Here is a 27764-nt window from a genome sequence, read left to right on the forward strand (position 1 = left end):
ATTAAAGGAAATCACAGATCTAACTGGCCAGGCTCTCCCTAGGCAAGGCTTCTGAGAATGAGGAGGGTGAGTACAGGGAGTTACCAGAGCATGCTGGCCAAGCAGCAGCTAGATACATGGATCAAAGAGCATTGAGGTGGCTTTTCCCAATGGATATTATAGGCGGGGGCTGGGGAACCACAGCCAAGTCCCTCACTTGAACACCAAGGCACAGGCTGAGGAACCCATGGTGCACACCACGCTTAACCCACATGCTCCCCACCACCTACTTTTGCTGCTCACATACCCTGCTTGAATGGTACCCATGAAAAGTTATCAACCACCTATGTATGCAAGGCATGGGGACCGGGATTTAACACCATCCACTCCTCATATTTCATAGATCTGGAGCTGCATTACAACAATTCATCAGTCCTCTAGCCTTTCTCCAAAGGAGGATCTTCATTTTTTGCATTTCTAGCCTCCAAAATACTCCAAAATTGCAACTTGGAAAAGTTTGAGTGCTTCTCAGCACAGATAACTCTGAAACTTAATGTTGCTCTCTCCCTCGGGAATCACTTCATTTAACAAAAGTCTCATGTATAAGAAATGTCTATAATCTGGATCAGGTAAAGACTATTGTATTCTTTCCCAGTTTGCTGAAATAAGAACAAAAACAGGATAGGAGAGATAAAATGTATTTAAAACATCACTTGCAATTTACAAAAAACATATTATTTCTTCAAGTAGAAAGATATGGCTTAAACCTGAGAGATGTTTACATCTCCCTTATAGAGCATAGGCCCCCCTCCCCACTGTGTGCCAGCAGCCACTGGGAGAAAATGAAAATTGGAATAAATCCCAGGCTGCAGTACAGGTGTACAGATCTTCCCAAGGAAAAAGCAAACACTTGGTGGGACCAATTTACACACAGCTCCATCCTTCTGAAGAAAAGTGGTTGTTACTGGTCATAGTCCCAGTAGATGGCCAAGACATGAAAAAGTCCTTCAGCCCCCATGGGAATGGCATGCCCTCACCCACAGAACAAGGGGAGGAGATTGTCCTGTTAGGCTATGGCAGGGCAAGAGTGGGGAAAAGGAAAACCAAACTTGCCCCTGCCTCTGTTATAGAAAGGTACCGATTGTAATGATCCAGTCAGCAGCACCTGACCATCGTGGTGGGGATAGTGTGCCCTTGGGGATGGAGGACACCTGCAAGGGGGGAGGACAGGAGGTAGTGTGTGGTGAAGAGGCTGGTCTGATAGGAGGAATCTGGGCACCTGAGAATGAGGAGGACTGGAGGATGCTCAGATGTTTGCAGCATGTGTGGAAACGGGGCTTATACACAACAGGAATGAATGCCCTGTGGGATGCCAGTGGTCTCAGGTAAATGGTGGCTCCCATGTGGTTGCTGCATCTCACCAAAAATGCCCAGTTTCTTCATGGCTGCAACTCCATCTGCACTCTCCTACACCCCAAGGATCCTTGACAGGCATGGGAATGTGAGAAAAGCTGTAGGAGAGGAAGGTTGGTGCTCATCTCCAGCAGGGCCACAAAGACAAATGGCTCCTCCTCACCAGGTAGATCTGAGCCCCCACCAGCTGATCTCCCCAGCCTCATCGAGATGGCAGGTCCACATCCCCTCTCTGCCCGTCAGGCCAGGACAGCAGGCATGTCACTGAGCTCTGGAAAAGGAGACACACGGTTGAGGTACCAAACATCTGCATCTATTCTGACAGCCACTGTGAGCAAACAGAACCTGTTTGAAAATGCATGCAGCCCAGGTTTGGTCATTTTGTCTGGATAATAGCTCCACGGGTGCAGAAATGTGCATGGGAGGGAGAAATGTGCATGGGAGGATCCTCAGCCAATCCCACCCTGCCTGGCAGAACCAAGAGTGCTCAGTGCCTCCAGAGTCTCTTCACAGAATTGCAGAGTAAATGAGTATTGGAGGGGATATCTGGGGGTATCTGCCCCAGCCTCTGCTTGAAGCAGGGCCAGTTGCATTGAGTTGCTATGGGGTCTGGGGCTGAGATAACCCAGACTGCATCCTTCCTCATAAGCTTCCTTAAAAGTGTGGACACCCATCACCAACCCACCCATCAGGATCTTGGTACTCCCACAGAGACCACCCTGAGCAGGATGCAGCTGCTCTCCATGCCCTGCTCACCTGTCTTGAATTTGTTGTAGCTGCCACTCTCTACCACGGGGTTACTGTCCTGGGCACAGCAGGAGAAATTCTTCTCTCGCCACCTGCATGAAGCAAAGCACCTGGGTCAGGCTGCTGTCTGATGTGGTGTTCCTCACAGCCCCCTGCTGCCTTGGACAGCTTTTTCCTACTTTGTGAGGGCAGGTATTTTGGGATTTGCTCAGGTCCTTACCAAGAAAAGACTGAAGTGCATGGCTGATGTCTAAGCATCCACACTTCATGTGTGCAACAGCATTTTGAAGGCAACTTTTCTGACTAAGCCCTGTTTTCTAAGCAAGATTTAAGAGCTCCAAAGCCTCCAAAATGTTTACAGACACTGGTTCTAAAGCAGCCAGAGAAATTTAAAAATTGTGATTTTGGTGGGTTCATAAACCTGACAAGACCACACAGGGCACTGAGGCACTGCTGATGGCCCTTTGGTCCCAGGAGGGCTGGGGATGCCCTTGCTCCAAGGCCAGCCCAGAGCAGTCTGTTGCTTGGTTGGACCAGAAGCTTCCACAGGACCCTGGGAAATGCACACAACAGGAACATGACCCTGGAGGAGTTGGGCATGGCAACGTCTGATGGTACTGGTGATGCTTTACAGGGATGATTGTGTACCACCCCAAAGCCTGCAGCCTTGAAAATTGAAAACAAGGGGAAAGCAGAACCTGAGGAGAACAAAGCAGGATAAGAAGGGAAGGAAGGGAAGGAACCACCTTTCCTTGGGAAAAGCCTGGATGCCCAGCAAAAATGCGTGTCCACCTGCTAGCTCATCACTGTCAAGCTGCTACTAATTAATTTTTTCACCATCCCAAAGCAATATTAGCACTCCAACCTTTTTCTATGCCAAAGCAAGTCACAGTTAACAGCAGTCCAGAGTGCTCATCCAGGGACTTCCCAAATTTTCTTCTTGCTGCCACCAGCAGCATCACTGGACTGCCAGCACCCTGCAAAAATACTCCCCTGGGCTGGCTGCTCTGATCCTCCCACCCACCCACAGTCAGCCAGCTGAAGAGCTGAGCCCAGCACATCCTGCTTTTCTTGGGCACTAGTGGGATGAGAGCACAGGCATATTCCTCATACAGCTGTGGCAGAGCAGAACATCCAGCAGCCAAACATGACCAGCTGAGGTGAGCCTGTTCCATGAACCCCAGATTTCCCAATATTCTTTGACAGAGTGGAAGGAAACAAAATGTGGCGTCTGTGACACGATCAGACATTTTTGCATGGGAAGATGGATTTCCTGTGGGGCTCTGGCATGCGCAGAGAGACATGGGATGCTCAAATATTAACACTGAGAGCTTTCCTAACAGATCAGTCCAATGAAACATTATCAAATACTAGAAAAAAATCAGTTCCTTTCTCAGCCCACCAGCTTTGATAATTGGTTTATATTGCTACTATAAATCTACCAAATCTCCACTTAATCCTGAGGGCAGGCAATGCCTGAGCTGCCAAAATGGAAAGGGAAAATGAGAGCAAGCAGGAGAAACAGAGAGGTTCTGGGGAGACTTTTGGGGCTTTTTTCCCTTTCCAGAAGGGAAAGCTGATGTTCTCAAGTGTAGTTTTAACCCTTCAGGTCACCTGAAAGCATTCCTCCTTCCCTCTACCTGGAGCAAAAGAGTGGGTTACGATGGCCATTAACAACTTGGTAGTTACCAGTGCAGAGCAAAGATGAGTGAGATGAGGAATGCAGAGGTCAGATCTGTCAGGATCCACATGATGTTGTACTGCTGTGGAGTCTGGAAGAAAACAACAGAGGTTGTGTCCACCACCAAGGACCACAAGATTTGCAAAAAAAGTTACTCAAGCTCTTTCTGCCTGATTGAAAATGACTGTTCAGCTGCCTTGTTGGCATCTGCAGTAACATCCCTCAGGTGTTAAAAGCATTTGGTGGCATTTCAAAGTGGCCACTCACTACTGGGTGTTGGTGCCAAATCATTCTCCTTCATAAAAGCAGATCTGTGGTATAGCCAAGAAGATTTTACAGTATCACAGTGAATGCCATGGAGACCTCTTGTTTGTACAGGCAGGCTTGCACTTCTCTGCTTCACCCCAGCAATAATATCAGCTGGTGGCATCTCATTTTCTCTGGCAACACTGCCCTTTACTGAACACCACGGAGAGCCTGGGGTGGGCTCCCACTTTAAGTCTAAGAGCATTTGAAGATTCATCCTTAGACTGGACCTCCACCCGAATTTAGAATTGACTGAAACACTCCAGTTCTCTGGAGGGGAGCATTGTGAAATCTAATTCAAGACTGTGAAGCCAACTACCTAAAGTCCTTACAGAGACTCTGGAGGGACCAATGCCCCAGGTGCTTCTTGGCCCTACAGGTTGTTCGAAGCAGAATAATAGAGAAATTATGTGAAAATTCCTCCCAGAAGAAAGGCTTATTTCTGCAGTTGTTTCCCTTGGACTTGTGGAACAAGACCAAGTTTGACAAGGGCAGTGGGTCGCTCTGGGAAAAGGGAAACTTCTGACATCAATAAGGTGCTTCAAAAACTTAGAAATGGAAATCCTCATGCATCAGCTTGTGCCCCCGAAGGCCCTTCCTTTCTTCCTGCACAAGTCTCAATTCGACTTCTTTTCCCTTATCTCAAGGCCTAAGGTGATAATCTAAACAAGTCGGGTGCTTCATCCTGAGCCAGGAGAAGAGAGAAGGGTATGGTAATACCTGTAGTGGCTTTGAGGTTCCAGGTAAGCCAGGTTTCAACTCGGGTCCTTCTTATGCAAAGGATCGTTAAAGGATCCTTTATCCATGTGTGAACTGGCCCATCGTCTCCAAAGGTAATCATGAACATCCCAACCCTGTTTCCCACTCCTGAGAGAGAGAAGACTTCCACTTACCATGAGGAAGAGTGGCTGGCTGAGATCCTTCAGCAAGTGGACGGCATTGGTGGTCACAGAGTGTGCCCCAGAGCACCATGCCAGGGAATAGAGCCATGGCTCGTTGACCACATAGAAGTTGGTGGTGATGTTTGCCTCAGCATATTTCCTTTAAAAGACCAAAAGGCAACAACCTTCATTGAGCAAGGAGATTAGTACTTCCTTCAGGCTTACTCAAGGAGATTCGGGAAGATCATGGGAAATGGTTGTAATCTTCTGTAGGAAGTGCTTACTTTAGGACCTAGATAAGGAACATAAAGGAAAGCCAACCAGCCAATAATTAATCATTAACAATTGGTCAATACAGAATAACTGAACAACTGGAAACAAATGCAGATAAAATGCCAAAAGGCCAAAACTTTTCTCATTCTTCTGCCACATGAATCAATGTAGCAATGCGTTTGTAAAGGAGGATGTAGCCAGGTGGGGGTCAGCCTCTTCTTCCAAGTAACTAGCAACAGAACAAGAAGAAATGGCCTCAAGCTTCCCCAGGGAAGGTTTAGATTGGATATTAGGAAAAAAATCTTAATGGAAAGGGTTGTCAAGCTTTGGAATCAGCTGCCCAGGGAAGTGCTGAAATCATCATCTCTGGAGGTATTTAAAACATGTGGAGGTGGCACTTGGGGACATGGTTTAGTGGTGGGTTTGGCAGTGCTGAGATAATTGTTGGCCTTGATGATCTTAGAGATTTTTTAAATCTAAACCATTCATCTCATTATACAATCTTCCCACAGTGTGTTCCAAACCACCACAAAATCACAGAACAGCCAGAGTTGGAAGGGCCACAGAAGGCCCCAGAGTCCAGCTCTTCAGTTAATGGCTCATGTAGGGAATGAACCCACAGTATTGGTGTTGGTTACAGCACCTGAGCTCATCTTCAAAGCTGGCCACCCAAGTTTGTTATGGTCGCTCCATCAATCCATCATTTCTCAAGTTATTATGAACTATTGAAACTTAATATGAAGCAAGTTCATTCTTTATATAAAGGTCAAGTAATGTATCATCAATATCAGCATTTATAAATCTACCTAGGACCTATACAAGGTTTACCCAAATGGATCTGTCTATGATCTTTTATAGCCTTTCAGTCTGAGAAAAGAAGGCTCTGAGGACACCTTAGAGTACCTTCCAGTACTGAGATGGGCAACAAGAGAACTGGAGAGGGACTTTTTACAAGGGCATTGAGTGACAGGACAAGGGGTAATGGCCTTAAACTGAAGGAGGGAAGGTTTAGATCAGATTAGGAAAAAATTCTTAACTGTGAGGGTGGTTGAGACACTGGTACAGATTGCCCAGAGAGGTTGTGGATTCCCCATCCTTGGATGTGTTCAAGGCCAGGCTATGGGGCTCTGAGAAACCCAGTCCAGTGGGAGCTTCCCTGCCCATGGCAGGGAGGTTGTAACTAGATGGTACTGAAAGTCCCTTACAACCCAAAGCATTCTGTGATTCTATGATTTCACATCCTGTGGCAATTATAATTGAGAATACATGAACATTACTCTTGTCCAAAGGATTAAATTTTTTTCCTTTCTTTTTCCTTTCAACTAGACTTCAATTGTTTTATGCATTGGAAAGAGCAAAAAATCCAATTTACAAAAGGAGAGCTGGACAGGTAAAGCTGGTTTTTCTTGGTGGTTTGTTGGGCTATTTTGCCATGTGAGAGTAGCATTTTGAGAACTCCTGCAATGAATGTGGAGTCTTTCACCATAGAAATGACATTTTCAGTGTGTCACATGTAACTGGTAGTAACAGACAAGAAATGATATCTCCAAAACACTGGCTACAAGAGGGTGATGGTCTCTCACCACAGCATTATGCACTCCCACAGACGTTTGTGGAAGAGCTATGGGAGGTTAAACAGCTGTTCATTCTACTTGATTCAGTCTTGGCGGGACTAGGGATGGCACAAATAAAAGACAAGAAATCAGGATACAGCTCTGTTGTTCTTAGCAGAAGATCCTCAGATCCTGGTCAATATGGAATTGAGGACAGACGGATTTAATTACATGTGCCACCTCTTAACAGTAGGAGTGAACTTGCAGTCTGTCACCCCTAAATACATCAGGGAGGGCTACTTGATCTGAACAACCTATTCCCAAAATATTATAGTCTCTGGAACTGGTCACTGGAGGGAGACATTGTCCCACGCATGAGGCAAACACAGTCCAGATGCACCCCAAAGGCTGTACCTGGGTCTGAAACCTACCGGATATCTTCACTGGACATGTCAGTGTAGACCAGATTGAGTTTGACAATATTGTGCTTTAATAGGTCTTCTATTGGTGCCTTTTTGCCCATCGTGTGCTGAAACCCGGGAGCGACAGACTGAACAAAGGACCTCACACCGTTATGCAGCCACAAGACCTGCAGGCAGCAAGAGGAACCAGTGAATTTTCAGCAGAAGAATTCATGCCCCTAATATGCCCTGCTGTTTACACAAGCCTAGTAAAGTTGACATCTTGAGAGACTTAACCCAGCCTGTCAATTGGTGTTTCTCCCAGTGAAAAAATAATATCTAGATGCAGGGCTAGAACTTGTGAGTGACTTTTATCAAGAAATAAGTCTCCACTGTTCCTTGCTTATCCACTGGAAATCAGTGAGTACGTTTCACACAGCCCAACAAAAGATGCAGTGTTGAAAATGAATGAAAAGACAGCTTTGGTTTATGGAAAAGGCAACCAAAAATACTCTGTTCTAACATTCTTCCAGCATGGAAGAAAAGGTCTTCAGCAGATACAGATCAGCTTAACTCCCCAGACATCAATGGGTACATAACCTGACTCCCATGAATTTAGCATTCATCCACTGCCAGGGGAGGAAGGCAATAAAGACACACAACTTATTTTATTTTAAGCCAGGAATTTTTATGCAATATATAAAACAAGCATGGGTAGCAGGGAATAGACTGACAATTATTATATCTATTAAGGGGTGCTGTTTAGGGGCTAAGGCATCAGCTGGTATAGACACTGCCTTTTTTCCTGTGCTGCTGAAGGATTACACTATTGTGAACCTTCTGAGGAACTAATATTAGGAATATACTCCAAATGATGCCTTTTAAATCAAGTGAAATGCAATGGGCCAATTTTATGGAGGTGAAATCATGCAGTATACACCCCAAAGTCCCAATGAGACAAGCAAGAAAAAGGGATATGGAGTGAGGCCACCCTACCAGATGGCGTTTAATCTTCGACTCCTTGAGGATGACGTCCAGGATTTTGCGGATCCACAAGTTCCTGTAAGGATGTTTCTCTGGAGGGCGGTAGAGATCAAATATCACAAGTTTATTGTGACTGTCTGCGAGGCGCAAAAAACTACTTAGCGTGTAAATGGACTGATTCATTGCCTGGTTTTGATCTGCCTTTGACAGCGAGCCCATCCCTACAAACGGTTTGTTCTAGAAATAAACAGATACAAAGAAAAGGAAATCAATCAGACAGTTTGCTCTGGGAGTCAGCTGTATCTCTAAGAGGGAAAAAGTTTGATGTCTGTGCTCAACAGATATTTGATTTTACTTTGCTTATTTCTTGTACATAAAAAATGAGGGAAGTTAACCCAGGCTGTGAGGACATTGCTTCTGGGACCTAAATTGCATAGTTCAAAGCTAGGTCTGCTGTGCTTCTCTGACCCACCTTGTTAGCTTTTTCTACTTCCCCCCACCCATGAGCTCTGCTGCTGCCATGATAAGGTGACACAAGAACACCCACCAGCCAATTGCTACAGATCTCCTTAGCCTAAAGGAAAACTGGACAAAGCAGAGGCCCAAACTGTTTACACTGACTTATTTAAGTTTTGACTCAACCAGCAGTTCCTCTTCTAATACTGATGCTGTTAAGTAATAGACAGCTGGTGTCCCTTTTACATCCAGTTGGTGATAGTCATGAAATTATATAAAAGCTTGGATTGGAAGAGACCTTTAAAGCTCATCTAATGCAAGCCCCCTGCAATACACAGGGATGTGTCCAACTGGATCAGGTTGCCTAGAGTCCAATCCAACTGATCTTGAATGCTTCTAGCCTTTTATGATGCTTACCTTGAGGAACCATGTTCCAGCATTCAATTTCTGCAGGGCATCCCAGGAGAAAAATGAAGCAGCTTTACTAGTGTCATTAGGGTAGACCTCTTGGATGTTAGTTGTCCTTCTCAAGGTGTCATCATGCATGAGGAAAGGAACCCCATCATAGCTGCCAGAGAGCAAGAGTTCAGGTCACCTGGGGAGCAGGTTCATTCACAGCATGAGCAGACTCAAGCCAGGTCAGAAGAACATGTGGGCCACTGCGAATGCAGCAATACAGCCTTCCTTAGTGCAGAGAGTGCAATATGGAGGATTGCTGAGGCTCAAGACACCAGGTTGTTTCCAGCTTAAATACTTCTAGGAGCTCTCACAGAAGTCATGCTTGTCTATGCCTCAGTTTCTCTAGGGGCAATGTGAAGGAGGTGACCTTTTTGCTTGTCAACTCCCTCAAAAACGGTTAGTAACTTCTGTTGAAATCTTTTTTTTTTGGTGACATCAAAGTATTTCTGTGGTTTTCAGAGGACTGAATTCTGAATGGACAGTGATGAACACAAAATTTTCTTCTATAGAAGGGTCTAGTTTAGTAGAACATCTAAATGTTAGTGTCTTTTTTCATTCAGTGCCTGGAAACAGCTCATCCTGTACAGAACTTTAGCATTTCATGGCAATGGGTTCACTAAAGGCAAATAAAGATATAATTATTAGGGTGATGCTGTTGCAAATCTGAACACAATTTTCAGTTGGTTTGTAGACCTGATTTAACCCTCACTGTGACCTGGATGTTATACTAGAGTGGAGACTTGTTTTTATACTCTGCCAAGCATTTAAAACACACTGTAGAAATAATGATTGTTAAATCAATAGCTGCAGCTCATTGACTTGCCTGAGAACAACCATGCCCTACAGCCCCTGTCATCACATGACAGCTGAGGGATCCTGTCCCTCAGTAAAACCCAGTTGCCTAGAGCTGCATGTCTCCAAAGACAGCTCTTGGATGAAGCAGCATATATTCTGTGAGTGGTGATGTTTTGCCCTCACCTTATGGCGACATCTGTTTCAAGACCATCCCCACCATGCTCAATCGTCTTCTGAAATGACATCTCAGTGTTTTCTGGTGCCAGCTGAAAGAAAAGGCACATGAGCAGATAATTTTCAAACACACTCTGGAAGCCTCTGCAAGTACTTTCTGCCTCTTTGTAAAATCTCTGTTTTTTTCTTAAGGAAACATTATTATATTGTTAAAGCTACTTTAGCCAAACCCATCGTGTAGAACAATAACAGAACCATAGAATGGTTTGGGTTGGAAGGGACCTTGAAGATCACCCTATTCCAATCCCCCTGTCAGACCAGAGACACCTTTCACTAGTCCAGGTTGCTCAGGGTCCTTTCCAGCCTGGTCTTGTCCCTCAGGAACAGTGTTTTCCTTGTAAGTAAACCCATGCAGTGATGCCTTTGGCACGCAGTCCCAATGACCAGAAATGCCTCCCACCCTCCACAGATTTCATGGGGGGGAGGGAAAAAACCAACAAAGAAACAACAGAAGATAATGATGAAAGTAGCAACAGACAGGATGAAGAAATGACATAAAATAATTTCTTCAGACCTACCATTGGTGCTCCTCGGTGTCCAATAAGGGCTGGCTTTGGTCCAAGTGTTCCCATCTCTCTGATGCAAGGAGAGTACATCCCCAGAGGTATCAAGAAAAGAAAGAGAAGGATAGCCAGGTATGGACCAACAATTATCACCTGAGTAACTGCAAGAATTTGAAGGAGGAAGGCTAGAGTTAATCCACATAATAATGTACAACTCTGCCTTGCCACTTAACTTTTAATACAGTCCTCCAGCTAAGTAACTTTCAGGCTTTGTCCCATCCTTTTTTCCTTTCCTTTTTCCCCCAATTTTCACTTTCTCTCCAAACAGTGCAACCCAGGAAGACAAATTGGTCAAAGCAAGGATGCAGGCTGTCTAAGTCAGGACCGCAGGTTTTATGCTTTAATTACATCTCACTACACCTGGCAGCAAGATATGGCTTTATTTCTTTTTATTCTTTATACATGGTGCACTGAAATCTCCATATGTAGAAAAACAATCCTCAGCAGAAGGATGCTAAATTTTTCTTACTCAGATGAGAACAAGCACCATTTTCAAGTTTCATTCACAATGAAGAAGAGTAGGTATCTCTCCTTCAACTATGTTGCATCCCATTACTTTGAATGGTTCCTACTGACTTTCTGTGTGTGACCTAGATAATCCTACAGACCCTGAGAGCATGGATATTGCACCTCAGAAACTTGGCAACTCATTATCTATGGTCTTCTCTGAGTCTGTTGACACATTGCCCAAGAGCCCCAAGAGTCCTTCTCCTCAGGGACCAAAGCAGTTCTTCTGAGAAATGAGCACCCATGCACTAACACCTCTTTCTTGAATGAGTACCACCATCCCTCTGTGCCAGTGGCTCTGAAGGAATTTGGGTTTATGCTAAGATGATGCTGTACTAAGCTAGGCGTACCTCAGGCATGGTGGTATATAATGTCTAGGGTCCCTGTGTATTCTTCCCCAACCTCCCCAGCTCCAGTTCAACAAGAAAAGCCTTGGACAGGAAAAAAAATGCTTTCCCCAGTCCATTCCGTCTGTGATTTTTATTGCAAACCACTACCTGAAGATGGGTGTCAGGTAAATAATTTTGGCTATATGGAGAGACAAGAAGAGAAAAAGAGACACTCCCAGTCAGGTTTTTCTGCAGCTGTTCCTGGTATCTGGCTTTTTCCTTACAACATTTGTTCATTCTTCCTAGAGGTGGGCAGGAACTTCCCACGAGATAACACCAGGAACAGATCAAAAAACTCCTTTCCCTGTCTCGGCTGGCTTCTTCTGAGATATGCTAGTCTGAAGTGGCTTGTCTGACTGGACTGCAGATCCCTTCAGTACACAGCAAACAATAATCAGCTGCCACTGGCTGCTTTCTCCTGCAGAGGGCTGAACAAATTTTCACTCACAGCTCAGAACATGGGTGCTTCTGCTTGTCTCCTCCATCTCAAAGCAGATGACTCCTCAGTATAGGGCAAAACAGTGCAAGGTAGCATGCAAACCAGTAACACACTGGGACAGCAACAGGGCAGTGCACAGCCCAAGCCCCAGCCCCACTAATCTCCCTGGGAGATTCAGAATTTGAAAGTCTCCTCCCGTTGGAGTGCAGGTGTGGAGGAAAGGGCTCCTGCATGTCTCTTTTCCCATGCTCTCATGTATCTTTTATCATACAGGAAGCAGGAAGCAGAGCTGCTATACCTTTCTTATCTGCTCTGATGGCATGAAGAGCCACAGGCCAGGCAAGAAGGACCATGATGGCAATTGCCCCTATGTGGAGATAAGGAGCTGTGACCTGGCAAGGAGAAAAAAAAAGGTTTTTAGTCAAAGGATGAACTGTGGAGACAGATGGCAACAATCCCCATCAGAGCTGCAGCCCGTACGCCTGGATGGGCTCCTGCTGCAGATACCAGCAGTTAGCCACTCTGCCTCACCTGTGTTAGAGCCAAACCAAACACCTCAGGACTCAGACGAGAGATGTGGCCCTGGCCAGGCCAGGGAGGAGTGTGCCTTGCCTAAGGAGTGCTCCTCACTTCTTTACTTTCTCCTAAATCAGCTGAGGGGACACAGCAACACTCTTTCAAGAGGATATGATTGCCACTACTGATATGCCATAATCTGTGAGCATCTTTCAGTTTAACCCAATATAAACAACTCCAATCCAATCCCATCCAGGCAATAGCTATCTCCACACCACACCACACTGCAGTTAAATCATTAAACTGATGCAAACAAAGCTGAGTGATAAAATGTGGTATTTACTAGCTGTGGGATGAAACTAACTACTGTGGTATACCAGAAGTAGATGTATTAGATAATATTGATGGACAGATGTAGTTAATAGATTTGATTTCTTTAATTCTAATGATTAAACAAGAAGATCATAAAACAAGAATCACTGCTATGCTTAGCACGAATGCATGAATACAGTTGGAAACCAAGCAGAAATACAGAATCTGAATGGTTGTTGGTCTAACACATTTTTCCTAAAACTGGGCAAATCTGAGCTAGAGAACAGTCCATCGTCTTCTCGTGATCATCAGAGCCCTGTAGTGAACATTCCAGCTAGAACTGACAGTTATTAAGGTATGTGCTAGGAAAAAACCCAGCTCTCCAGATGCAAGCCTTTCCTATTCCTTAGTCCTGATTCTCAACTCTCTAAGCTGGCATGGTTGAAGAAAGCAGCAGTCACTAGGAGATGTTACTGCATGTGACACTGTCTGCCCTGGACACTTGATACCAACATCTCCTGCCCAGAAGCAGGATTCATTGTGCAAGCAGAGGTGCCATCTGAGATGTCCAAAATACCTGAGATAGATTTGCAGGGTTAATGGACATGACACAGTATCTACAAGAGATACGTGTCCTTTGGGAACAGCAATGGGAGGCCATCTCAAAGGGCATGGGCACCTGAAGTAAACAGCACCTATGGGGAATCCAAAGGTTCTTGTGTCTCCCTCTCCTCGTCCACATTCCCTGGTGTCTGTCAGGGGGAGGAGAAGCTGATGGTTTCTCATTACCTTTGCCAGTGCATAACCCAGTGGTTAGTGAACTGTAGAACAAGAATGTGCAATTAACCACACCCTACAAAGACATCTTCAATTCCTCATCCAGTCCACCTGCATTGCTCTCCTAGCCTTCACAAGCACTGAGCCACGTAGGGGAGGGGTAATAGACCCAAATAGTATAGAATCATAGAACTGTAGAGTGGTTTGGATCCTGCAAAGCAGCTGTGTACAAAGGCTACAAGCTTCTTCCTTCCCAGTACAAGTGGGGACCTGGATGCTCAGACACTGAACAGCACTGGACAGCTCTTGCTTCCACCATCACATCTGGTGAGAGTTGAGGAGGCCAGCAACCATGAACTCTGACCTCCTGCATCCAGCATTTTGTCCCACCTGACACCAGTGATCTCCAAATGTTCCCCAAAAACCCAGTGCACTTGTGTCCTCAGGAGATTAAGCTCTTCTGAGTCACAAAAGACTGAAACTGTGCTGTACCAGCAGATTGGGATGAGGGAAAAAGTTCTTACTCCAGCAAACCTACCTAACCCTAAGGGGTCTGATTTACCTGCCCTGGACAGCTGAAATTTAACAGTACACCTGCATTTTTGGGGAAGGAACAAAAAAAGGGTTGTAACTTTCTATATCTTTCCAAACTGAGATGTGTTATATGACATAGTTTGAAACTCAAGCTTGGGCCTTGGCTTCCTTTCCCCCAACAGGAAGTGTTAAGTCATAATAAAAGTTTACTTGGAACATACTCTGCTAGCAAAGACCATATAAAAAACATCCACCATACTGAATATCTTCTGCCAATTGTCACAAAAAAATTCTACAAACAAACTGCTCTTTCAAATAGACCTCCTAACCCCTCTTACCTGGAATGACAGGCGGACAGTTTTCCGGTGATCTCGCCAGAGTATAGATAATGCAAAGAGTGATGAGATAGAGAAGCCCAGGACGAGAAAAGTACCAATCTGGGGACACAAGGAAGACATAAATCAGCACCAGCATTTCTGCATAGGGTATGCCATCCATCTTGGTCTCAGCCAATTTAAGCAGCTTGAAAAATTGTTTTGGATGCATGAGATTGACTGAGCCAGTTCAGAGCCAGAGAAATCCAATGGGACTAAAACCAAATCCACAAAGCTATCAGTATAGCAGGACTGATTTCAGGAGTTGGGTACTCAACTAAGTCAGCTCTCAGGATTCTCTCTGTAATCAGCGGAGAAAGAGGAATTTCAGAGGTGATCCATTCCTGCTTGCATTATTATGGAATGTATGCCTCTCTCTCTATTGATATAGATGGAGCCTAGGGGATCAGTTTACATTAAATCCCTAACCTGCAGATGGAATTCATCACTTCTAAACTCAGAAGTGACAAATTCCACCCAAAAGTGACAACAGCACTACTTCCTTGTTCTATGAGCTGCCTTTTAACAGGCTTCAGCAATAACAAACCCTCCCACAATTAGGAGACGAGACTTCACTTTTTAACCAAAAAAGGTGAGGCAGTGTCTCAGTCAATTCTTCAGCTTCTTGTTCAGTTTGGTGCCAGCACTGTGGTAATTGCAGACACTTCTTGGTATATCTTCTTTCTGCTGACAACTAAAGGCAATTGCACCAAGGTCCTAACCATTCTTCAGGTAGTCTTCTACAGATCAATACTTTAATAATCTATCCTTAATCCCTTGAACCCAAGAATGCCTCTTTTTTATAATATTTTTATTATAAATTTTTTTGTTTGGTTGGTTTTTACAAATTTTTCTACAACTTTCTGGTTCTTCTGGAACCCATTTTTCAATAGGAAAGATCATTCAGTTTCCATTACTTAAATAAGAAAAACAGGATCAAGCACCCACATGTTCAGCTACCCCCTCCCACTGCAGCATTTGGAATCACATTGCATCCTACCCTAAATTGCATAGATAGAGAAGCATTTTTAAATGCCTCACATAGCCTCAAAAATTACTTAAGGAAGATGATTCTAACCCATAATTTTACAGTAACAAGACCCTGATAATTTGTTTCTGTGTGTTCAAAACTCCAAAAGGCATTTCCCAAACCCTAGATTAGAATTAAAAATTATAGAACAGTATGGGTTGAAAGGTACTTTAAAGATTATCTAGTTCCAGCCTCCCTGACATGGGCAGGAATGCCATCCACTAGATAAGATTTCTCAGGGCCCCATCCAGCCTTGCCTTGAACAATCCCAGGGAACTATCCAAAGACCAAAAGGTATAAAGCACCAGGATGCCTTGGAAAAGCCACCTTTCTCTCCTGCAGAGAGAGCAGACACTTTTTTCACTGTTGCTGGGTCCTGATCCAGAAAATCCTGAAAACTTTGCTTTTGACTTCATGTTACCATATGCAGATGTGCCAAATATAGACATCTTCACCTGAATGAGTCACTGCAGGCACCTTTTGGAGTCAGTGGTTCTGGAAAAAAAGGTTCTTTGAGTGTGATTCATCTCATCTTAATTTAGAAGCCTATGACCAGCTGGATGAATTGCTTTCTCAGAGGATTCATTTCCCTCCACTGAGTGCAAAAGGAGTTTTAGTGATCATCTCAGGTGGAGATACTATTTTCATGGGTATCTCAATCTCTTCCCTCTCTTCTTTTTCTCCCACAGTCTAAGAGGTTTTCTGTGCAAAGAAACACCACAGACTCGATTGAAAGTGTAGATTAGAGTTACCAGAAAGCCCTGACTCTCCCCACCTTGTGACTCCAGTGCAGGTACAGCTGCTGACCTTCTGCAAGCAAACACATCGCGAGGACCTGGGAAATCAAGAAGAGATGGTATGCATCCTGGTGGAAGGTGATGACATGTGCCAGAAATGAGGCACTTCTGGAATTATTTTTGCATTGGGAAGTTACTTTACACTAGAGGTCTTCCTGCTCAATGTCAATGTTTGCAGGACGGGTGTATGGAGAGAAAAGTTTCGTGCTACAGTAAAAATGCTTCTGAAATGGCCAGGCACACAACAAGACTGCCCTTCAGGATCAAAGACATTTTCCTGGGTAACAGATAATTGGGCACTTTGGGGTACTCACAATGACTTTTGTGAGGAGAGATTCTGAAAGAGGAATGATGGCCAGGGTCAATTATTACTGTATACCAATACAGCATTAACCTTGACCATTTTCTAGTCATTTATTGTGATTAGAGGCACATCGACCATGGGAGAGAAGTCAGGGAATAAAAAATGGCCCAGAGGAGCACAAAAGTAAAGAGCAGACAGCAAAAAAGGCCTTTTTTTCCACATTAACCACAGGGAATGTAAGAGACAGGCACATCTCAGACCTATCTCAGAGAAAAGTGTCTTGGGGATTAAATTACTCCAGTTTTTGGTGGTTGGCACATCCTTTCCACCCGATGGCAAGTTGGAGCCCTTGGGGAGGGTTCTTGTGAATCATGCTACAAACCCCAGCCAGGACAGAGGACAACCCGAGATGCCTTGAACACCAAAAAGCCAAGAATGAGGGGAGCCAGTCCACAGTTCTCAAGCAGAGCTTCTTCACAGAGTTCCATACCTAAATAACCAGTGAGTCTGGAGATGAATTTCACCCCAAGAAGCACTTTGCTGCTGTGAAAATGCACAGGTCTATGCCCAGGAGTCTAAATGCCTGGGGAAACTTCCCAATCGCTGCAAAGGATCATTTTGGGACCAGTATCACCAGGGTATTATTAGGGCTCAGAGGAAAGTATCTGTTAGTAGATGTCAGTGCTCCACTGAGGAGGATCATTTATGATGCAAGTCCCTCCAGACTGTAGGATAGTGGGATTGTATGAAAACAAGATATATAGATTTCGGGGAAGAGGGGCTTCTCTCCTGAAACTCAACTGCAAGTGTATGTAAGTTGTTTCCTATCCATCTACAAGCACACTCTCTTCCCAAGATCATGCTGATTTGAAGAAAGATATAAGGCCAGGTAGGATGGGGCTTTGAGCAACATGGTCTAGTGGTAGATGTTCCTGTCCATGACAGGGGGGTGGGAATTAGATAACCTTGAAGGTCCCTTCCAACATAAACCTATGATAAAGTCAGCAGTGAATACAAGTGCTTCTTGACATGTTGGCTTTCTTTAACGGAATAAATGTACCCAGTACATTATGAGGAACACAGGAGCAGTTGAGAGAGAACTGAAATACTGCTAAAGATCTTAATCAGCCCCATTTAAATAAGCTATTTCCGGGTGGAAAAAATGAAAGCAAAAAGCCACTACGCTCCTTTGCTGCAAGTGATGTTACACAAAGATCCTGTCCTTGCGTACTGTAAAGCCAAACATTTGGAACATTCTGAGCCAGAAGGGACCCACAAGGATCATCAAAGTCCATCTTCTGGCCCTGCACAAAATCACACCAGGAATCACACCATGTTCCTGAGAGTGTAGTCTAAATACTTCTTGAACTCGGGGCACTCAGACAGACTTGGTCCTGTGACTACTTCCCTGGGGAGCCTGTTCCAGTGCCCAACAACCCTGTGGGTGAAAAACCTTCTCCTAATTTTTAACCTAAATCTCCATTGATACAATTTAATGATATTCCCTCGTGTCCTCTCACTGGTCTGTCTACTCCAAATTGCTTCCACACACTTTCTGAGATTATCTAATATAAGTACAGAGGCATGCAGGAGGGCTTAGGTGACCAGTATGTTTCTGACTAATACTCCCAAGGTTAGAGTCAAAAGTCCCTCTTGCCAATCCCATCATCTCCCAGAATCTTACAGCCTCCAGCTCTTGCATTCTTGTCTTCTTTAAAATGAAGAGTGGAAGTGTCTCCCCTCCACCATCTGCCTGCAAAGTGGTGATTAAGGGATGCTTCCTAGTGGCAAGAGAAATGGATTCACTGCAACGAGAATTTCATTTCTGTCTCCCTCTTTCTGAATGGCTGCATTGACCAGTAGGTTATGCAGCAAAGAGTGGACAGCAGATGCTTACCTCCACTCTATTGCAGCATGGGAACAATATTATAGTCACCTCAATACTTCTGGTAAGGTGTGGGCAGGCTGTGAACCTACACTACAAGGACATGCAGGCAGGCACTTGGACACTCAGCGCACGTGAAACATCTGCTCATTAGATGTCCACAGCTGCTGGATTCAGGTCCTCATATTCATTCACTTTATGGCAAAAAAAAACCTCAGAATTTGTCTGGTACCCCAATCTCTTAGGGATGGAGTTTTGAGGTCACATTTTGGATTTCAGTGTCAACGTACCATTTTAAGTCCTCTCCATCTACTAATGAAGAGGCCACAACACATCTGAACCTCTTTACTTTGTACAGTCACAAGTCACCTCCTCACAACCCTTAGAAAAAACATGGTTGAACTGCAGAGAGGCAAATGTTATTTGTTGGGGTTTGAAAGACTGAACAAGACAAGATTTTTCTTCTCCACTGAGCATAAAGTTCTGTAACTAGACCCCTCCGTTTAATCTTTTAGCCCTAATGGGGATGAGAAAATTGTCTTGGGGAGTGATTGAACAATTTAATTAATTGAAATTAATTGTGTGAAAAAAATGACAATGATGCATGTGGATGGAGAGCATCTTTGTCCAGACAGCTAATGCTTTCTTGTGCAGCATTTCCTTCAGCCACTTGTGGCTGGTGGGCAGAAGACTCTATGCTTCAGTCAGTCACAATAAGGTCATGGAAGCAGGCTTTCAGGTTCCCGTTGGGTGTCATCATTAAGAAAGAGGGTACGGCCAGACCAGCCACTGGTGATATAAACAACAAGGGCATCAGGGTTTTCACTTTTCTGATGTGATGGGCTGTTCAGGAAAAACACCCCCAGAAAACATGACTGAGGTGAAGGTACTCTCCATCCAACACTGTTCAACCAGAACTTGGAATGTAATTCATCATGGAAGAAACCTATCTGGCCATTAGTTGTCTGAAATGTATTAGAACAACCCACCCATCTTATAGTGTCCACACTGAATGACTTATTTAGATGTGGAAGGGCTGAGTTACTCTTACCAGCCTGTGAGGCTCCCAGTGTTTTGTTGGGTGGTCCATCAAATCCTTCAGTGAAAAGGAAGCTCTGCAAACAGTGGTGGAGGGGTGGATTCCTGGTAGAGTCCTTCTCTGAAAGAGCCCTGCTAGGATGAGCTTTGCTCAGCCATGGTTGTTACAATACCCTTCATGTTTTGAGATAGCAGGAGCATAAGTGGTGGCAGTGCTAACTTTCCTTGCTCCCCTTTCCCTCAAGACCAAATAAGATTTAAGCAGCAGCCTCAGGTCCCCAGCACCCACTGCTCAGCATGGATACATGTAGCAGTCTTGCTACAAAGGACATGATAGCATGGTGATGCAATCAAGCGGGACAAGTGTCCTCAGAAGTACCCAACAGCCCTGGCTGAGCCACTTAACAGCTTCATAAAAGCAAGAAGCAAATGGACCTTCACTGCAGGGACTGTTCCCAGAGCAGAGGAACCTCTGAAGTGTTTTTCCTGTTGTCTGATACCATCCAGACTACTGGCATTCTTTCAGGTTTATCCTTCTGAAGAAGGCAAATGCTCCTAGCCTCATTAGACAGAACCGAGAGGCTTGAGAGGAAGATGTAGCTGCACAATAAAGAGTGAGACCAGGACTGAACTAAACCGTGTAGGACACAAATTTCACCTTGTATCTTCCACCTTCCTTTCTGGCTTTACTGTGGCCATCACCTGCCCTGATCGCTTGCAGTCATCACATTCATGGTGACAAAAAAACTGAAAATGCTCTAAGAAAGTCCACTGCTTGGACACTGGCTGACATTTGGATCCAGACAGAGCATTACTGAGCTGACACATCAGCCCCAGGGGTCCTCAGGCTTCTCAAGCCCAGGAAATCCTGTAAAGCCTGTTTCTAGCATGGGCTATGGTGAGTTAGTCTGATCCTGAGGTTGACTCCAAGGCTGTGGCCCGAGGCACCATCTCAGATGTATCCATGCCATACGGGCATCTCTGGCAAAGCTCTGAGTTGGCCCAAGTAGTATCATAACCACCAAACTACCCACACTACTCCATGGCCCCTGGGAAAGCCAAGTAGGCTTTGCTGAATAACAGTCCATGAGCCCTGGAGCCACCACGGTGTTACAAAATCCTTGTAACTGATTATTGTCATTTGTCCCTTTCAGAGCTCACTCAGTCAACATCTCTTATGATGCTCTTGATTGCTGTGGGCATGAACAAGCACCTGTCCTATTTATCACTTTGGGGTTTTTATTGCTAGCACTAGAATAAAAGTACTATTTATTTGTACTTCATCAGGAAGAAAGGACCCCAGAAACCAATTGTGTTAGGTACTGAATGGACAAAGCCAAGAGAGGTTCCCTGTCATGAGGAATTTACAGACTGACTGTATGATGACACATCAGGGAATGGGTAAGAACAGCAGGAATGGATGATGAAAGCTGGTTGTCTTGGTCACAGAGGTGAGACAAAGTCACAGCCTCACCTTCAGCACCAGGCATTTCCAAATGAAAGTCAGAGCAGGCATGGGACTGATGTAGACTCCAGTGCCTGGGGCCAAAGTGAATTCTTGGCCTATAGTTCTGGATGAAGAAGGTGGGAAAACAGGTGCAAATCTGTATTTGAGAGCTTTCTTATGAGGGAAAGAACAGAGGAAAAAGGATGAGGAAGCAGAAATTTTAGAAAAATTTTGCCGTTGGTATGTTTCCCTAACTAAAGCAGACATCATACTAGAGAATTCCACAGGATTTGGAAAAGTGAAGATTTCAGGAACCTCTTTCAGCATGAACTTCAGCAGCATTTTGTGACCTCCTCTATAGCCTCTACCTGGAGAAAATCCTCCAGCAAAGGAGAGTGAGTCAAGTGATAAAGTTCTGTTCTCCTTCCCCTAGTTAAACTTTTTATCCAGGATTAGAAGAATAACTCAGCTGTGATGACGTATCACATGACTCAGAGCCTCATATTTTCCTGCTGCCAAAGCAACAGTGTTTAGTTCCCCCTAAATCTAAATCTAGCCACTGCTGGGTCAGCTTTCCTTGGGTTCAAGGAGAAATTGTACACATTTATCAAAGGGAAATCATTGAAAGAAATCATAGAAACAACATCTGGCTCAGAGACCCCTGAGCTGAAACTGGTCATTGGCAGATGGATATGGGGAGAAAGTATTGTAAACACTCATTGTGTTCCAGATCATCTCCCAACTTCCCCTGTCTAAGGATCATATGGGAGACTAGACTGAGCTTTGGTGTGACACATTAAAGCCAACCCTGTGTTTACCTTTCAGGACAATAAATCAAGGTCAGCTTACAAGGAGCATTACTTACCAGTAACAGTGAGACATATGTGAACAAGACTGCAGCCACAATTAGGATAACAAGAGACCAGAGAAACCAGAAGCCCAGGTTCCCATAGTTATACCTAAAAACAAACCAATAAAATACTGTAAGAATATTTTTGGTTAGCACATGGAGTAGAGAGGACCAACAGACCTGTTCCTTGAAATTCTGAAATGTTCTAAGCAATAAGACAGAGAAAGGCAGAGGAATAGCCTCCACTGTTACATGCAAAAGTGATTAAGAGCCTCCTTCCCAAAATCCCTGATTGCATAAACCATCAGACTAAAACACATTATTATACCTTTCCTTCCCATAATATCTGAGCAGCTTTAATTTAATTTCAGTGGGCAAATTTGCATAGCTGTTGCCTACGAACTACAGAAGGAAAAGATGTGCATAAACCCCTGATGGTTATTTCTTACTTTTGAATCTGGGAACATGGAATTTTGCACTATTGAGATAGTGCAACTCCTCCAATTCCAGCCACTACACTTCTTCATGTGGAATGGGGGAGAAAGGGAAGGGGGAAAAGAATGACTCAGAGATAGAAAAAGTTATTTAGTCCCTTCCATTCACAATTTTTGTGACGATGATCCTCCCCTTTCTCCTAAATTCACACTCACAGATCAAAATTGCACCCAAGAAAAGGCAGAGTCTCAGCACCACCAGAGTCACTCGACATTCTATTTGGATGCTGTAACCAAGAGTTTAAGGTTCCAAATCTCTGCTTCATGACTGAAGTTCCCTGTTGCCCCACAGCTGCTCTGGAGGGTATTCATCCTTTCCCAGTCATCCTAGTGACCTGCTGAAGGGGTGGGAGAGGAGGAAAGGACATTACTTACCAGTCAAAGCCGTTGTAGTCATTTTTACCTTCACCCCACGTGTACAGAAAGACCAGAGAAAAGCAGAAAGCTGCAACGAGCAATGGGAAAAACATGCATTCCCGCTGGAGAGGAAGAGGAAGGACAAGCAGTCAGAGCTATGGCCAGCCCAGAGCAATCAAAAAAATGGCAGGTACTTGTAGGCTGTCCCTAAAAATATGTAGCTTGGTGTTGGAATTCTAACTGAAGTAAATATGGAGAGGAGTTCCCATCCTGTCCCTTGTAACCAGGAAAATGTCCTCAAAAGTATACTCTGCACTACTTGTTCTTAGGGAAAACTCATGACTTCCCAAATGAACGGGATTTTAACTGCCTCACATGAGAGGAAATTGCACTGTAGAGCAACCTTCTTTGCAATTCTTAGTGCCCACCCAACTTTAATGTTACTTCGTTCATTTGATTCTACGGCTTTGAGATGTTTCACTGGCCAGGAGAGGCTGGTGCAAAGTCCACATTTATTAGCTGTGTGGTAGCACAGACAAATTGAGCCTGTCACAGAAGCAGCAATTCATCAGGCATTTAGAGCAAAATCTAACAGCCTAACAGATCCCAGTGGGCTCCAAATGATATTGGGCTGGGTTTCCATGACATCAACCCCTTGTCTCCTTAGACTGCCCTGCCTCAGTACAGATATCCAGGTCTGTGCTGATTTTGAGCTCCTTTACCATGCTGCAGCAGCATTTCCCAGGCTCGGTCCTTTCGCGCTGGTACCGCTTCCACCGGCAGCTGTAGAATCCAGCCAGGCAGGAGATGAAGGGTTGGTGCTCGTACCTCTGCAGCAGGCTCCGGCGGACCACCTTCAGCTTCCCAAACTTCAGCCTCTTGAGGCTGGTGGGACTGGCCTCCATCTGAGTGGCTTTATCTCATCTTCCTCCTGAAACAAGTACACAAGTTTTATGGGGAGACTGTTGGGTAAGCTTCCCATGTTTGAAAAAGGAGAGAAAGTTTTCCCAAGCAGATGCTGGGACCAGCAGGAAGTAATGCTGTGGACATTCCACCTAATTTTATATACCAAAGTGAGATGGCCAGCTGAGAAGGATGGTCACTGCAAATCCTCTTAGCAGTCAGTGGTGCTCCTGGTTGTAACTTAGGCACTCTGAATCACCTTTGATGATCACCTCTACAGCCAAAAGGAGGCAGATCACTTCTGCCTGCTTTTGGCTATAACAGGGAGTTCTGGGTAATTAATTCATTAACCTAAGCACATTTCAAATTATGTCATATGAACATGAATCTAGAATTAGCTATAGGAATTATTCAGCACCACTGTGACCTGTTTGAAACATGCTATCAGTTTAACTAGCTCATTTACAAAAGGCACTAAACCCCACCAGGTACACAGCTCTCTTTTCCTGGCAAAACTGCAGCACTGCGGAGATTGATCCCTTAAGAAATAATTATTACCTGGCTGAAAAAACTTTACTTGGAACAGATTTTCAAGTGTAGAAAGACCAGCTGCAAAGATGTACATGTGGGAGATCTATTCATAATCACAATTAAAAACAAAGAACTTGGTGGTAAATTGCAACCAGTGTAGTTAGAGTGAAGCAAACAGCACAGGGACTAGTGCTACTTGAAGAGTGGTTCACCCAGCAGGGCACCACCAAGACTTCAAGGAAAAATACAGGAAAACAGTTTTGTGTGGGCATGTAAAGAAGCCCCATTATACAGCTCTTCTTTGGAGTCAAGTTAGTCAGAAATGTTTTTCTGTCGCTTTAAAAGTGCCATCACATTCTTGAGTCCACATCAACCATGTCCAAATCCTGGAGTATCTGCTGCAAAATCCCAGCTTAGGACTCAAGATTTCCTTGATTTTTCAGATGTAATAACAGTAATTTAGGAGGAAGAATAAACAGTTTACTGCACTATACACATGGATGAAACACACGTATAAAGGGTTTGTGTTTGGAAAGAACGCAGATCCCAGAGTGACTTTGGAGAAATCAGTGCATAAACCCTTGCAGACTGACACATCCAAATAACAGTCCACAGAAAGCACAAATAAATCAGAGACATGACACACAAGTTAAAACAGAAAAGATGCTCCCCTCCTACCCCTTCCAAATGCCCCAGGCTATTGGCACCTGGAGTACAAGAAAGCGGATGGAAAGGAAACAAAAAGGGGGTTCACTTTGGACCAGTACTAACTATGCAGTGCTAAGAATGCCATGCCCTGAATGCCTTTCTGAGACAGATGTGTCTGTCCATCCAGGACACTCACAGGGAATCACACACACTTGGATGTGGTGGAATCAAGCCATCCCTAGAAGCTCAGCAGTACCAGATCCTGGTGGCACCACCAAGACACCCTTAGTAAAAAATTGATGCCAATCTCATGTGGCAAGATGGTGATCCTGCTCTAGAATTCCCAGAGCACAGCTGGGGGGATGTGGTGCAGATGACAGCTGATCCGGCTGGTTTCATCAGCTGGCCTAAAGTACACCTGGCATAAACCCAGCAATTACCAAGTTACAACAGTCACAGCTTCTGAATATATTTGAACCTTCAGAGCTCTTACCAGAAGGTTGTCACATGCCATGGGATTACAATATTTGTTACCTCCTACAAGGATCCCCAAAATATGAGTTCCTGTATCACCAAAGCACAGGGTCCATTCTTGCTCAGCCCTTCTCCTTCAGCAATAGGAATTCAGGACACTGGGCCAAACCCGTTAGTTTTGCTGTCAAAGGGCCATGAAGTTTGTTACTCCCATTCCCAAGTGTGGGCACGAGGCTCACACATCAATATTTGTCCATGAGCACACAGGATTTGACAGGAAAACAGATTATGGATATCCTGAAACACTGCCCACATCATCTGTCTGGCTACAGCAGCATGCCAGGTGTTAAACCTAGGTTTTAGTTTACTCCTCATGAAATTGCTAGTGATGGAGATCCCACCATCTCTTAAGACAGGCTGAACAAGTCCTAACTCACCTTATAATTAAAAGTTGGGGGTTTTTTTCCCAGTGTCTTAACCCCTGTATTACAGTTAAGGACATTACTTCATGCCTTGTTTATCATAGATGTAATGAATAGCTTAAACTCTTCCACTGTTAGGTATTACATGTATTCACAAATAGATGTCCCCCCTTAAACCTTCTCTGGCCTCAAGTATCCCAGCTTTTTCTAGTCTTTCCTTGCAGTTCATGTTTCCTCCTCCTCCTCCTCAGAGTATCTTTGTATGGAGTGCACAGTCACCTGCTATTTGGGGTTTCTGTGACATTTCCCATGGGTTTTGGCACACAGTAGGTTACACCTGTTCACCCATGGCACAGGCTACTCGATACCTGCAGCATCCAGTTTCTCTCATGTATCAAACATCATCTGGCCTTGAGCTTCTGAATGCTTAAATAATTCACCCTGGGCTCACCCCCAGCAGAAAGGGAAAAGTGTTTTCAGCTTCACCACACAATGATAGAATTGTTTGGATTGGAAGGAATCTTAAAGAACATTCCATTAGACCAGGTTGCTCAGAGTCCCATTCAATCTGGCCTTGGATATGTCCAAGGATGTGGCATCCAAAATTTCTCCAGGCAATATCAGAGCTTCATTTATGCATCAGAGTACTTATGACACCAGTGTAATTAAGAATTTCATGACCTCCTGCCTTAGCCTTTCCAATCAAGTCACCTCTCCAAGCTTATGGGTTATTGGGAAAGGGACACTACATTGCAGAGGAGGCTGGGGGACAAGGGAGAGACAAACACAACCTGCTGTCCACAACCCCCTCCACCAGCCTCTGGTTCTCCCAAGAACATCAGGCTGGCCTGATGAAAGAAGAGCAAAATGCCTTTCCCTCTGGCACCCCCTGAATCCCAATTGGCCCTGTATTCCAAGAAGTATTGCTATGGCAATAACACTTTTCAGTATCAAGAGACTCAAAAACCATAACTTGTCCCCTGCCTTAGGCTCTAGCTTCTGCTGGCTGGCATCCATCTGACCCTCTTTTCCTATCCTCTCCCTTTTTTCTTCCCAGAGACCTTTTCCCTCCTCTCCCAGCCCCCAAAAGACTGAGCTATCTGACTCAGCTGCACCTTTGAAGCCTGCAAAGGGCAAAAGAATCCTACAAAGGCGATAAACTCAGACTGAAGTTTTATCTCATCAAGTACAGAAGACAGATGTTCTCTAGCATATCAGCACTCAAGTAAATGGAGAAATAAAGGGAGACCCAATTGCACCTTCCAGTACCTAAAGGGTACTGGAACATGCAATAGGTTACTGGAAGGTTACTGTTGAGCTGGAGAGCGATTTCTGACAAGGGCATGGAGTAACAGGACAAGAGGGAATGGCTTCAGACTGAAAGGAGGTAGTTTGAGATCAGATCTTAGGAAGAAATATCAGTGAGCTCTAGTCCAAAGCAGAAACCATCCTGTCAATCCCTCAATCCCCAGACCACGATTTGATCCAAGCCTCCTGCTCCCTCTGGGCATGCAGGGCTCACCTAGCAAATGGGAGCCTTTGAGCAGCTCTGCCCCACAGCTTCAGGGACTGCTGGGTCCCTGCTGAGGAAGGAAGCACAAGGCATGCTTGAGGCACTAGACAAAAGGTGATGCTTGCATGGAGATGCAAAGGAAAGAATTGACAAGGAGAGGGAAGACCAAGGACAACTCACCAAATCTGAGGCTGCTTCACTCCAAAGGCAGTGACTCCTAAAAAGAGCCCATCTCCCTCTTCAGCTCTGCAAGGTTCATGTATTGCAATACATTTATACTGTGCTGTTGCTGCTAGCAGCAAACAGTCCAGCGGTAACTCCTAGGACAACTCCAGGAGAAATCCCTCTTAGATGTGCCAGGTCCCACGTGAGAATGAAGAAAACAAAGACACAAGGAGAGTCAGAAGGGTGCTTCTCAGTTAAAAGGTTCTCATATCTCCAGGCACTCCACTGTTCTCTTTATATATATCCTTCCAAACAGGCATCACTCCTCCCCTT

General features: G+C 44.6%; 1 protein-coding gene across 1 annotated transcript; it reads right to left on the reverse strand.

Moving 5' to 3' along the window:
* Positions 1 to 697: 697 nt before the first annotated feature.
* Positions 698 to 27483, reverse strand: GDPD4 (glycerophosphodiester phosphodiesterase domain containing 4). Its single transcript, XM_066177384.1, has 16 exons — positions 27447 to 27483; positions 23498 to 23706; positions 22794 to 22897; positions 21940 to 22033; positions 16379 to 16438; positions 14538 to 14636; positions 12359 to 12452; positions 10681 to 10826; positions 10112 to 10194; positions 9092 to 9242; positions 8231 to 8455; positions 7265 to 7422; positions 5020 to 5167; positions 3829 to 3911; positions 2149 to 2231; positions 698 to 1663 (listed from the first exon to the last, which is right to left on the reverse strand). The coding sequence occupies exons 2-16, from the start codon at positions 23678 to 23680 to the stop codon at positions 1632 to 1634; spliced, it is 1743 nt and encodes a 580-aa protein (XP_066033481.1). The 5' UTR covers positions 23681 to 23706; positions 27447 to 27483; the 3' UTR covers positions 698 to 1631.
* Between the last annotated feature and the right edge of the window lie 281 nt (positions 27484 to 27764).

The sequence above is a fragment of the Chamaea fasciata genome, unplaced genomic scaffold, assembly GCF_029207755.1.
Source record: "Chamaea fasciata isolate MVZ Bird 193981 ecotype frontalis unplaced genomic scaffold, bChaFas1.0.hap1 SCAF_2, whole genome shotgun sequence".
Classification (NCBI taxonomy): Eukaryota; Metazoa; Chordata; class Aves; order Passeriformes; family Sylviidae; genus Chamaea; species Chamaea fasciata.

What these genes read in the sequence shown, in the direction of transcription:
- GDPD4 (XM_066177384.1), bottom strand. Translation starts at nt 23,680, where the DNA reads ATGGAGGCCAGTCCCACCAGCCTCAAGAGGCTGAAGTTTGGGAAGCTG. An exon ending in GACTACAACGGCTTTGACTG is followed by an intron (nt 22,034 to 22,793) that starts GTAAGTAATGTC and finishes GTTTGTTTTTAG; the next exon opens with GTATAACTATGGGAACCTGG. An exon ending in CTGGAACATGGTTCCTCAAG is followed by an intron (nt 8,456 to 9,091) that starts GTAAGCATCATA and finishes GTTTATTTCTAG; the next exon opens with AACAAACCGTTTGTAGGGAT.